We start from the raw sequence: 13,162 nt of genomic DNA on the forward strand, positions 1-13,162 counted from the left end.
CATATGAGTTGGGCAAGTGTGCGACGGCCGGGCAGTCTGTGTGTGTGAGTGTGTGTGTGTGTGTGTGTGTGTGCAGCTCACTGCATCCGCTCCCTGCAGGCACAGTGGAAGTGCCAACTGTTTTTGATTTCATGGTGACAACAGGATGAAAGGCACGGCTCCTTTATTAAGTTCTCCTGCTGGCCGTCCACAGCTTGTTGTCAAAGCAAACGCAAGACGGTCAGTCAGGATGATTCCATGGACTACACAAAGCTAGTCTGTATGAGATGTTCGAAGTCCATACAGACCAAGGGAACCATCACATCCTGCCTTAAAGGCAGTGATAGCGTTTTAATGTTGTGGCTGCGTCCACACGAAAAACCGAACATGAAACATCCCATTTAAACCTGGCGTCTCACACATCTCTCCAGAGTTTTCAAGCCCCTAAAATGGAGACTTTTGGAAACGCTGCTGACCCCTTTTTACTTTGAAAACTGTGGATCCCACATTCACGACTCGACTACCTGTGGTGAATGCAAAAAAGCATTGCAAACACTTACTATCAAAGTCAAATGTGGGCCGTCGTACTCTGTTGGGGTTGGCTGGAGGGAAGGACTGGGTGGTTGGATGGATTGAGAGGATGAGAGGGTAGGGAAGAGGGCGGGCGGCTTTCCATTTTGTGTATGATATGCTAATTTTGTATTATGCAGTCCAAAACAGCTAAATAAAGGGATGTTGAAAAACACCTTTTGTTCCCTAAAAATGTATTTTCCTTTTCCCCTTTGGATATAACTGTTTGACCTCTGTTTTTGTTTTGTTTTTTCCATTGGTCAGGGCATGAGTTTGGAAACTGTTTGGAAACAAACTCCTATGATATAGATGATAAAGATATATTTTTGAATATATACCCAATTCAGGAATCCGGGCTTCTACTTCTTCTGTTGTGAGTAATTGGCTTTACTGATTTCGGCAAGGACTGTCCAAAAGTGAAATCATGACCAGCACCTCTTTTAACAAGTCATTAGCTGATGATTTGTGGTCATCCCTCGATGTTATGACTTTAATTTGTCTACACATGTGGCCATGGTTATTGGTTTCTAAACTCCCTGGCAGGCCCTATTCATCCATACTAATGTGTGAAGTCTGGGATTGCTGCACCGTGAAAACAATGTCAGAGAATGTGGTTGAAGGAGGGGGACGTTGGGTGGCGGCGCGCAAATATCTGAATCTGAGCACTTTACAGCTGCTGCCACTGAAATAGAAATACCTGACCGCACGTTCTGTCCGTGTCCTGCCTTTCAAACCTGGACCGCAACCCTCGGCCAGGAGAATTCTTATCCCCTCAACAACAAGGCATTAGGCAATTAACAGACACGCATCCTGATCTGCTATGACATCCTGAGTACAGAAGGCAAAAGTGAACATGCCTTCCACCCACTTGATAGGGAATTAATCGGTTAATAACAATTCATACATGACTCATACTTTTAATGGGATAATTGATATAAATGAACATCAATTAAAAGCATCAATTCATGGTCTGGTTCTTCATGAGTCACATCAATTCACGGTGATATGTGCGTTAGCTAGGACTTAATGAATGAATATCAGTGCACCTGTATTGTGACCCTCCATGCGTATAATTTACTGTAATAATAATATACTTAGACTTTGGATAAGGCTGTTTAATTTGATATATAATCTATAAGATCACTCTAAGGTACACCTTTTTCAGTCAAGTCATGACATTAGTTTATCAGGCCCAGGAATTTAGCATGAAGCAAATACTATAAGAGAAGACGTACTATTTTAAAGCCAACAACAACCCTATTTTATAATAGAGCAGTTGAAATATGAAGTGTGCATGTGCAGTTTTATACCTATGGGTAATCTGAATGAGCCAAAACCATGTAGGTCAAGGGTGTTTATGATGCTGAGAGGCGTGAAGACAAAGAGGGGCGTGTGCTGTGCATGTGTAAGCCTGCCTCTCAAATAAAGTGAAGTCGGAGTGGAGTGAGAGGCAGACACAGAGAACAAGACATCAAAATATCAAGTTGGATTTTACGCGCCGCAGCCGCAGGAGCCGCCACCGCGACGCGCGCGTCCTGCACGTTGGGCTCGTTTGACGCATCGGAGGAGACAGAGACAGAGACAGAGACGCACAGGGACCGGGAGCCGGGCGGCAGACAGGATGAAGCTTGCAGTCTTGTGTTTGTGCGTCCTGCATGTGACCTTCGCAGACGCCGGAATCTTCGCCCGCAACGAACCTCAAGCGACCAACAGGAATCTGTCCGCCAACAGGGAGCGAGCCACCCAGAGCGCAGGTGGGTTCCAGTGGCCTCCAGGGCTCCTGTCGTCCAGGGGTCCCCGTCACTGTCGCTTTGGTCACATGAGATGATCATGAAAACAGCTTTCCACGCAATCATTAATAAAACCTACTCAAAAACTTGGTTTTATTATGAAACCACTGCACAGAACTATAACTTGCTATATGACAGTGAAAAATCATGCAAACTGCCATTTACTGGAGCAAGACATCATATTTAAAACGTCTCTCACCTAGACCAGGCTACCTGTTGTGTATGTCCTGTGCTTTGTCTTTCTCCAAGTTTCTTCCTCCAAGATTAACACGTGACCCCAGGGATGGATGCAGTCTGAATATGAAATCTAATATATGATAGATTAACATGTGCTTTAAATTCAAAGTATTTCAAAGAGATCCTGAAATGTGAGCAGGATCGATATATGAATATACAGCGAGCCTGCTTCTCTGTAGAGATCTCCTGTACAATATGTACAATACGTCGCACATGCCTGAGGTTGGACTTGGGGTGGGGTTACGAGGCAGTGGTGGGGCTCACTTATTTTTTAAATGTACAGTTTGTCTCATCCAAATCTATCTCAAAGCCAGGCAGCAGCAACTCATATGTGATCTGTTATTCATGTCTGACAAGTCTAAAAATCGTCTACTGGAGCCACACATCGTAAAATATGATCGCCCCATGAATGTATGGGTCATTCCATAACAACTCACCTTTGAACCGCCAAGGTTCATGTCATGGATTTTACTTGAAACGATTCCTGTGAAAACTATGAAATTCATGAGATCTTTCAATATCCTACAGCTCTACTGCAAATACCTTTTTTGTTATGAACTGCTGAAGTTTGGCCCTCGGAGTTAAATTTCATCATTTTTGTAATTCTTTGTGTGCGTGCGCGCGTGTGTGTGTGTGTGTGTGTGTGTGCGTTTGTGTGTGTATGTGTGTGTGTGTGTGTGTGTGTGTGTGTGTGCGTGTGTGTGTGTGAGTGTGTGTACCCTGAGCCTCACCAACTGCTTATTACCAGTCATGACGGAGGGGCTGGTTACTTTCACCTCGTGTGTGTTGCAGAGAGAGAGAGAGGGAGCACGCGTGTGTCCCATCATGGCACAATGTGGTCGTGGAGACACTTAGTGAAGTGGGAACTATCACAGTGAAGGTTTTCATTACTTTGGCAGGTGTATATATATCCGTTGGTCTCTCTGTGGACAAAGTTTGGCACTGAAATAGCTCTGCAAAGATAGTCACAAAAATCTACAGGTGTGTAGTTGAGATCAAAAGGAAGGCCACGTTTTAAAATTGGTGTGGTCAGACCAATGAATACTCAGGCACTCATGTAAAAGTCCTGACCTTTCTCACAGCAGACATTTTAACATGTCACAGGCGGAAAGGCCCCATGTGTCCCTGATAACATTAACCATGGCTTTGTCCGAAGTCACCCCCTACTCACTATATAGTGCACTATATAGTGAGTCTGCCATTGTGTAGTGCTGTCCGAATGATTAGTGAAATTTCTTATACCCTATATAGTTTACTCATTGTATCCGTCAATGCATCATTAAGTACATTAAGCACAACCCACGGTCACTAACCGAGCAATATATACCCTCATGGCGCTGAAAACTAAATTGTGCCTTCTCCAAGTTTCCCCAGGAGAAAGTGTGGTCTGACCATAACAGTCTCACAGAGAATTCAGATCATCTATGTATATTTTGATTATGAATGCATCTTCATATTTTCACTTACAAGCTGAAGATGTCAAATTGTAGTTTAGCAAGAGCAGCACATCTCAGCCTTCCCTCTCTGGTGATTGGTGATGACAGGTTAAAACATGTTAATACAAATTGTAAAAAAGAAACATATTTAGAATATATTATGGGATTGTCCACAAGTCCAGCAGTTTTGTTGCTGTACGTCATAATATCGGCGTGACCCAAGTAGTGTCAGAAAGTGTTTTTTTTAATCTGCCAATGAGTTCACTATATAGTGCACTACATAGAATTCCCTAGATAGTGAGTAGGGGGTATAGCGAATGAGTGGGTGATTTTGGACACAGCCCCAGTAATTCATTTCATTATCAACCCATGTGCTTTTCCTACTGTAACATGTAAAAATGTCTGCTGTGAAAATAGTCTATACTGTACTAATGTCTACTAAGTACTCGTGTAATAATCTGACCACAACCTTGCACTGCTACTTTGTCGTGCTGCTGTGTCTAATTGAACATTCCCCACCAATGAAGGTGCATCTTATCTTATCGTATCTACATGTGATGATGTAGTAGTGACTACTGAGTACTCATGTGATAATGTAGTGATAATTATTGAGTAGTTATGCCATAATGTAGTAATGACTAAATTACATTAATGTTATAAGGTAGTTATAAGCATTGGTTGGTATTTTTCTGGACATCCAAGTCGTGTGAAGGGAGATTTGCAATAATGTTTTCATATAAGTAGTTGCTGCAGAATATTTCTCAATCATCAAATTTTCAAACAATGTATTCGGAAATATATATACATATCCATTGGTTTTCGCTGTCTTGAAACCAAAATTTGATTCTGTGTAGTATTAATATAGTTCTATCATGCACAACAAAACTAATTTGGTCCTGCACAAGAAAGTTTGTGCCACAGATGTTCCTAAATATGGCGATGTAGCTGAAAAACTCACTTTATAAGATCATTTGACTGTATATTTTCCAAACTTTGATATGGGCAGGTACTAATACTAATTGCAGATATTTAAATATTTAAAAAAGGTTATATTATAATAAATAATACAATTTTTTAAAAGATCTTTTTTGCTTTTGACTGGCTGTAATATTAGTTCTAGTGGTTTTATTAATTGGTAGATATTTAGATATTTTCTATCTCTGCGTGATACCTACTGAGCCTGTTTTTCATCGGGTCAAGGGAATTTGCAAGTTATAGCTTGTAATGCAGGGGTATGTCTAAAGGGGTTGGCAGCAGGGGGCAAAGCTGCCCAACACTCACCCCCCAAAATATAATTGCCCTCACCCCCCTGGTGTCCCCTCAATGCCACTGGACAAGACTATTCTCGGTCTAATAGTGTTCAACACCAATGGACCAGAGCTGTTTGTTTTGCGATGCGTAATCACTGCACCACGTTTTTCAGATAGGAGGAGAGACACAACTTGACCACAGACCACGTCTCTGTTCCTGGTTGGTACACGTCCCGTGTTTTCTAAGTGAATATCCTGGAATCGCCCCTCTTGTAATGGTTTGGTTTGATGCACGCTTTCCTGAGCTAATTTCTTGACGTCATCAACCAGCCGGATTAGTAAACAATAAAGCAAGTCTGGGCTAATGCCACTTGAAACAGGTTTGGGCGGACTAGAGCAAAATGGATTGCTGCAGATGTTGGTTTTGGCTCTTCGTAGTCAGTCACCAGTGTATCGTCGCCAGTTTCTGTTCCAACAGTGAATTCAGTGAGTTCACACACAGGGAACACCACTTCTGTCCAGGCTTGATAGGTCTTCCCGTGTGTGTTGGCTGTACACTCCCTTGTTTTCTCTGTGTTGATGATCATCGGTGAGCGACTCCATTTGCCATCCGGATGCAAGTTGAACACTGTTTCTGAAGAAAGCTGCGTTTCCCCAAGACGTACCTGTGGCTATACAAACAAACTGGTATCAACTGTCAAGTCAGAACATCCACTTCTCAGTGTCACCAGCTCCTTGTACCCTAAGTTCAGCCAAACGTTTCTGTTAGTGTTGGCTGTCTTGTGGCACTTGGCTTCTTCTTCTAGGTGTTTTCCATTAGAGCAGGACTCCATGTTGTCACTATCAGATCAAACTGCTTAATAATGAAATGAATTATGATTGAATTATTTTTTATATATATTTCTGGGTGTGTGACAGTCGAACAAACACAGCCATTACAACCTTTAACTTGCAAAGTTCTTGAACCCTGTGACAAACAAGCTCAATGGGTATCACAGAGAGATGGAAAAACCTTGAAGTCGACTTAGTACAAATATCTACCCAAGTCAAGCCTTGACTGTTATTCTGCAGTTTTGAACATTTATTCCCGTGAGAACATAATGTGGGGGGGAGTAAGTCAGAGATGACAAACAATATAGTCTCATCCTGGAACAATTTTGAATGCTGGTAAGGAGTTAAGATTTCTTTGAAAAGGTTTTGGTCTGGACTCTCAAGGCAGAACACAGAACAATAACAAAGAATGTAAAAACTGGTTCAACTGCGATCCAATCCGAATCCACAGAAGCAGGGAAGACCCCGATCAAAACTGGCTCAGGTGTTTTCCACCGAAGCAGGGAATCGAGGCTGAAATGAGTCTCTTAGATTTTCACTGGATTTGTGGAGGAGATCGGGTCTGGCAGGGGCTTGTTTGGATGTGGTTCTGGTCTGGACTGGCAGACAAGATGAGGCTGGTTGTGGCTAAAGACTACAGCAGGTAGATGAACCTGAGAAACATGAGAAATACCGAAAGTGGCTACCAAAAAACTTGCCCAGTTGACGTCACCACACCACCCTGAACGATGTGGTGAAGATTGGAAACTAGAGTGCAGACGGCACAGGGATTATCAAAGTCCATAGACTCTAACAACTCTCACTCTTTCTATACCTCTCTCACTCCATCTCCCAGTTCAGCGATACACTGGAGAAACCAGGACACAGTTTAACCGCTCTCCTCCCTTCAACCTCCTCCTCTCCATTATCAGCATTAGGTGGGGACCATCTTTTTTGTATGTACCAAAAACCAATGTTTAATTTTGTGTAACATTTGTTCTTGTTCAAATAAATGTCATATTATTGTACAAATGAGTTGTTTGTGGATTCAGTGTAAAGTGTACAGAAAACTTGGCATTATTAGTTCGGATAAGGACATGAAATGGGATTTGGTCGTCATTCCAGCCCTACGATCATAGATTATTTTTGGATCTATATAAGATTACGGTCGTGTCTATAGTCCTATAAGGTGCAGAGTTACCTGTGAACTATTTTGAACTATGCATGACATTTTTTAATGACTTCTTCATAATCTCACTGAACTATTACTCTTGATGGAGAGTAATTTACTGATCAATATAAGATTCTCTCAATTATTTGTGGCAAAATCTTGAATAATCACATAATGTTTTTGTTGACCTTATAATAATAAAAACATAAACACTAAGTTTGGTGAAAATCCGTTCATGCGCTTTGACGGCGAGCAAAATACCGTGCTTCACACTACATGCAGGGTAACAAAAAATGGTCATTCGTTAAACAACTTGTATTACTTCACTTTATTGAGTTTAAAATGTACATACGTGCAACGTACATTGTAGGTAACACATTGGCTCTCATGTTGCATTGGTCATCCAGGGAAATAGGTGTTTAAACGTTGGTCGTTTCATCGCACTTAAATTCTACAGGGCTTGATTGGTACGAATCAACTCACCTATACAAAACGTTTAAAAATCATATACTGTGAGTTTGGAAAGAAAATGGCATAGGCTTAAGTGGAATAATCACGACATAGCATGGGGGCCCCGCTCTCTTATTTATCACATGCTCTCAGTCATACAGTTGTTCACAGTTAAGTTATACTGTAACTTTTAATAAGACAGTTTTATTATATCCAGATGTATTGCTGCATAATGTTAGCAAGGTGATAACTCTGTCACATACAGTGAGCTGCAGATGTACATGTTTATAGGAGAATGGTCTTAGACTTTTGGACGCCAATGTGTTTGCTAGGTTTACAGGAGGAGTAATCACAGCAAAATCCCAGCACCCTCAAAAAGAAAAGAAAAGGAAAAAGAATAGCATTAAAAAGTTGAATGAGAAACGCTTACAATGTAAAGCAGCTCCCATGTTTGATTGACCTTACATGACCTGGGAGAGGGGCGTCCTCTGCTCAAGAAATGAAGAAAAGAAAAAAAAACAGTAAACGTAAGTGTGTGTGTGTGTGTGTGTGTGTGTGTGTGTGTGTGTGTGTAATAGGCTCTGTCAAGGTAATTACCAGTCACACTGTTTAGATCGGGAAGCTCTGTTCGTCACGTTTCCTCAATAGTGTCTGTTGCTCTCCACTGTCATCCAGCTCTGTGAAAATCAGGATTAACAAATCACATGTCAGAAAGTTTCTCCACGTTGACATTATTATATTCACCACAGACGTCTCTACCTCAGCTGTCGTGCAGTGACCACAGACTCTTTCTGTTGCTTGCCAGGACTTGTTGTGTCGTCCTCTCTCTGTGGTGAGACTGCGGTCACGGAGTCGCTATCTGTTCTGGATTTTTGTCTCTGCTCTGTATCTCTGAAAGTAAAGAGACATCAATTTATATTCATGGTTTAGGGGGCAGACGGACCTCAACCATGTTTGTTTTGAGTTTGGGTTTGATTAATCCAGTGCTCCAGATAGGCATCTTTTGTTAATTTAATAATGTGGTGTCCTCTGATTAGTGGTTGGAAAGCAGTGCTGGTCTGAGGTCGAACAGTGCTGCGTGATATTTGACTGGTGAGTCTCAGCACCAGCTCCTGGGTTTGGATTGCCTGAATTCTCAGTGGGGTTTAATATGAGATGTTGCCAAAACTGAAATGTTTTTATTTATATTAATAACCAGGGGGAGTGGATAAAGACCTAATTCTGCAGAATTGGGCCTCTACAGGATTCTTGTCCTGTATAGTGTAATCTGTTTGACAGACTAAATGACCACAGGTTGGATTACACTGTCAAATCAGTGTTGGTATGTCACTGGAATACTTCAAATGTGTTTGACTAAAACTGCTTTTCAATAATACCTAAAGAACAAAACTGCTAACTGAACCATTTGAATTATTTATTGTGGTACTTAAACACCTTGTTTGAAGTAATACATCTGATATTTTGACTATGCAGTAAATTAGGAGTAATGAAGCCTGACAACGAGCAGCAAGGCCCCCAGGATACTCCGTCTCTGCTTTAGAACTGTCTGCAAGGTCATTATCTTGTCAGTATCACTGTGTCTTCTCGCTCGCTCGCTCTCTCTCTCTCTCTCTCTCTCTCTCTCTCTCACACACACACACACACACACACACACACACACACTGAGGCCCTCTAGAAGAGACAGAGAAGGAAGGGAAATATATTGTGATTGTGATAACAGAATCATATGATTGTCACACCACGAGATTTATATTATAGTTATTATTAATTGTAGGTATTAGGATACATGTATGTATGACAATTTTGAGGTTCTTGTACTTTACTGCAGTATTTCCACTTTATGCTACTTCTACTCTGTACACAACCCACATTTTCTGACCATAATACTTGGGCACTTTTACTTATGTACTAATATGAGTATTTCTTTGTCCCACTAAGGCATAACTACTTTTACTGCATTCAAGTGACAAAGGGAAAGAGCACCTTTCGTCGTTTTTAAAAAAGGCTGTTGTGAAGGCTGTCATTGTTTCCCAATTTATACAAAGACAGTGGCCGGACAGCTGAAAATAATACATCACAACTCTGAGCATGGGCTAAAAAAAATCTTGTGCATTGTTGTTCTTTTTAATCCAGATAGTAAGAGGCATCTCAGAGGATTGTGAAAATATACACTGCACAGCAATAAGTGTTGTTAAACAAGACCAGGCCCAAACCAAGCTTGCTTCTGGATCATGTCTGGTCAAACACAACAACATCAGTCAGGGACATTCATGATGTCAGGGCTGGCCCCGCTGCTCCCTGACTGTGATTTAATGTATAATGATCATTTCTGAGCATTGCAAACACTAATGGTGACTGAAGGTTAAACACAAAGGAATGTCTGGCAGAGATGTCCTGCAGCCCAATTATCTGACCATATAGTCTTGATGTCGTTTCAGCAGGGACTTCAAACCATGGAAGACAGAGGCCGCTGTTCGCAAGGAGAGGACAGTATGAACGGCAGAGTGTGCCGGTAAGAGGAAGATCTGCAGTTTATCTTCCATTATTCATGTGCACAAATGAAAACAACAGTTTACGCCTTTTTGGAACCATAACAGATTCGAAAAAAAGCTTTTGCTGATCTCTCTCCTCTGTTCTCCTCACCTTCTAGAAGCCCGGAGTGGTTCATGTTTCTCCAAATGTCCTGCCTCGTCCCCGTAAAGTGGCACCCAAACCTGTGATGCCCACGTGCTCTCAGCCTGCACAAACCTGTTTACCCCAGTCTGGCTGCTGTGGACCACACAACATGTGTCACTGCCGCTTCTTCAACGCTATCTGCTTCTGCCGGAGAAAAAACTCACAATACGAGAAGAAAACATAAAATAGAGCCGCATGCATGGGGTCCACGAAGATTGGGAGCCTTTGGATGCTTGGTAAAGTAAGGACTGGAATGCAAACTGCTTATTGCTGAGTTACTGGCAAAATCAGTGTTAGTTGCATATATGCATGATCCAAAAATATGAAAGTGTGTTATTCCAGTTTTTGACACAGTTTAGACACTTAATTAAAACTTTGTGTAAAATTTGATGTACAAAGTGAAGTATGGAGTAGGTGTTTCTTAAACGTATGTTATGTCTGTACTCAATCATGTGTTCATTTGAAATCCAGTCTGTTTTTTAAATATTTAACAAATGAAATGCTATGCATGTACATGTATCTCTATTTATTCATGAATTTATTCCATTTTCAAGGTTTTGGTATGGTCCCGATGTTTTTTTTTTTAAGACATGGTTGGTTTTAAATGAAGTGTATTTTTTTTTAGATCCAGTGTGTACAATTCTGGGGTAATCTATTGGCAGAAATATTATTATAATATTCATAATTATGTTTTAGTTAGTGTATATGTCACCTGAAATTAAGAATTGTGTTTTCATTACTTTATAACATCAGGAGCGGGTCCTCTTACACAGAGTCCGCCATGTTGCTATAGTAGCCCAGAAAGGACAAATCAAACACCGGGTCTAGAGAGGGACATTTTAAAGTTACCGTCTACTACATGCTTGGAGGGAAAAGGTGAGGAGAAGGGAATTCGGTTAGTTGCATTCTGCAACTTCACCACTAGATATGACTAAATCCTGCACACTGAACCTGTAAAGGTTTGCGTAACCATGTGCATTCATTCATTCATTTGAAACTGAGAGGATATTTAGGATGATGTGAAACGCCACTATGAGACGAAGCAAGAAGCTTTTGAACAATCAAGTCTGAACTGAGGTCCAGGAAGATTAGCAGTCTCAGAGCCCAATACGATCATCCACCAGGATTTTAATCCATTCTTTCACTGCCCAACAACATGCTCATGAATGTTCCCTCGGAGTTGCTTGGATCTGAGGTCAACACAAAAAGCCCTTTACAGACGGAGGTGTTGTCAAGGAGTGCATGAGTGCAGTAGCAGAAACATTACTTGAGGGTAAACAAAAAGAAGAGCTTTGTGACAAAATAAAGCAAATACCTTTGTCAGCAGGATGAACCCATTCATAAGACACCATGTGTAGGCTTGACTGTAGATGAGTCCACTGAGGTGTCTGACAATGCTCAGTTGTTAGTTTATGCAAGGTTCTTCAACAAGTTGCATCTGGGCTTCTCCCGATGCAACTGATTGATCTCCAAGCAGATGTGGCCCTGAAAGAGCAGTTTGGAAGAACTGACCCTGCCACCGTCTGGCTCCAAATGGTCTCTGAGACAGCTTTACCAGGTCTGAGGAAAGTAGCCCTGTACATCTTGACCATGTTTGGCTCCACATACTGCTGCGAGGCAGCTTTCTCCACAATGAACATAATTAAAACTAAATATCGTTTCAGGCTCACCAATGAGCACCTGCACATGTGTACGAGAATGGCCCTGACACCATTCCAGCCCAAATTTTAAACCCTGGCAGGACAAGCTAGAGCTCAATTCTCTCACTGAACAACAGGAAGTGGGGAAGTGGAATAGGCTATAACTGGGAAAGTTGTGAGAAACTGTAAAACTAAAATTGTTAAGATCTTTTGAGATCTATCCGTTATTAAAATTGGTTGAGACTGTTAAGTCGAGATGTGAAAGTTACAGAAAAGGGGAAACTCAAGCTGCTGCTACACTTTATTTTGTATTTTTTCTGAAATCAAGCACTTTGTTTTAAGATGCACAATTTAAATATCATTTGTAAAATGCAGTCCTTCTTTAACTTCATAATAGAAGAAGATTGTTCATAGGCTATATCTAAAGTAACGTATTATATATGTTTCAATGTTAACAATAAATTTTGTTAAAATGTTTTTAACTTGTATGTTCCTTGATTTGACATTCCATTGTTGATTACAGACATTGATAGAACTACTAGGCTACTTCTGTATATATCACAATCATAACGCAAGTTAGACATTATGATGTTCCGGACCTTTGCTTGAGGAGATTTTCTCTAACTGGACCTTTTCAATTTTTTGTTGAATACCCCTGATCTATATTACTGGATTTGGAGCTCAGACAATCACGTGAGGATTTCCATAAATTTTGAAACGTGTCAGGAGGATCTCATAAACTGAAAAGGTATGAACTCACATCCGAATCAATAATTTCTCTTGAATTGTTACAATAATAAGATGAAATAAAACATTAATGATGAAAGCTTTTCTGTCCTCTCCTCAGTTCCCTGTGTCTGTAATGGCTGGAAAAGTGTTGCATAGATTAACAACCTTTTATTTTAATTGATCACGGTGCAACAGCATTCCAACAGAATTATAACCATCGTTTGGAGGGTAGGCGCTTTCTCCACCTTTATCTCTCTTTAACACATCAAGGAGTTTCTTCTGTATTTTTGTGCGTGTCTGCTGGAGAAAGTGAAATGGAGAAACGAGGCACCAATCCAAAAATTGCAGGTGGCTGCTCAGCTGGAACAGACATAAATGTATCAGCAGGAAAGTTCTGGATGGATGCGATTGATTTTTATGAAGT

General features: G+C 41.0%; 1 protein-coding gene across 2 annotated transcripts; it reads left to right on the forward strand.

The window, feature by feature from the left end:
• Positions 1 to 1,998: 1,998 nt before the first annotated feature.
• Positions 1,999 to 12,835, forward strand: LOC118291541 (agouti-signaling protein-like). Of its 2 annotated transcripts, none has more exons than XM_035619848.2 (3): positions 1,999 to 2,303; positions 10,132 to 10,205; positions 10,344 to 12,835. In XM_035619848.2, the coding sequence occupies exons 1-3, from the start codon at positions 2,171 to 2,173 to the stop codon at positions 10,551 to 10,553; spliced, it is 417 nt and encodes a 138-aa protein (XP_035475741.1). In that variant the 5' UTR covers positions 1,999 to 2,170; the 3' UTR covers positions 10,554 to 12,835. The 2 variants fall into 2 exon arrangements, with proteins under 2 accessions (XP_035475741.1, XP_035475742.1); XM_035619849.2 differs by having other exon boundaries at positions 10,135 to 10,205.
• Positions 12,836 to 13,162: the final 327 nt, after the last annotated feature.

The sequence above is a fragment of the Scophthalmus maximus genome, chromosome 21 (genome assembly GCF_022379125.1).
Source record: "Scophthalmus maximus strain ysfricsl-2021 chromosome 21, ASM2237912v1, whole genome shotgun sequence".
NCBI classification, from domain to species: domain Eukaryota; kingdom Metazoa; phylum Chordata; class Actinopteri; order Pleuronectiformes; family Scophthalmidae; genus Scophthalmus; species Scophthalmus maximus.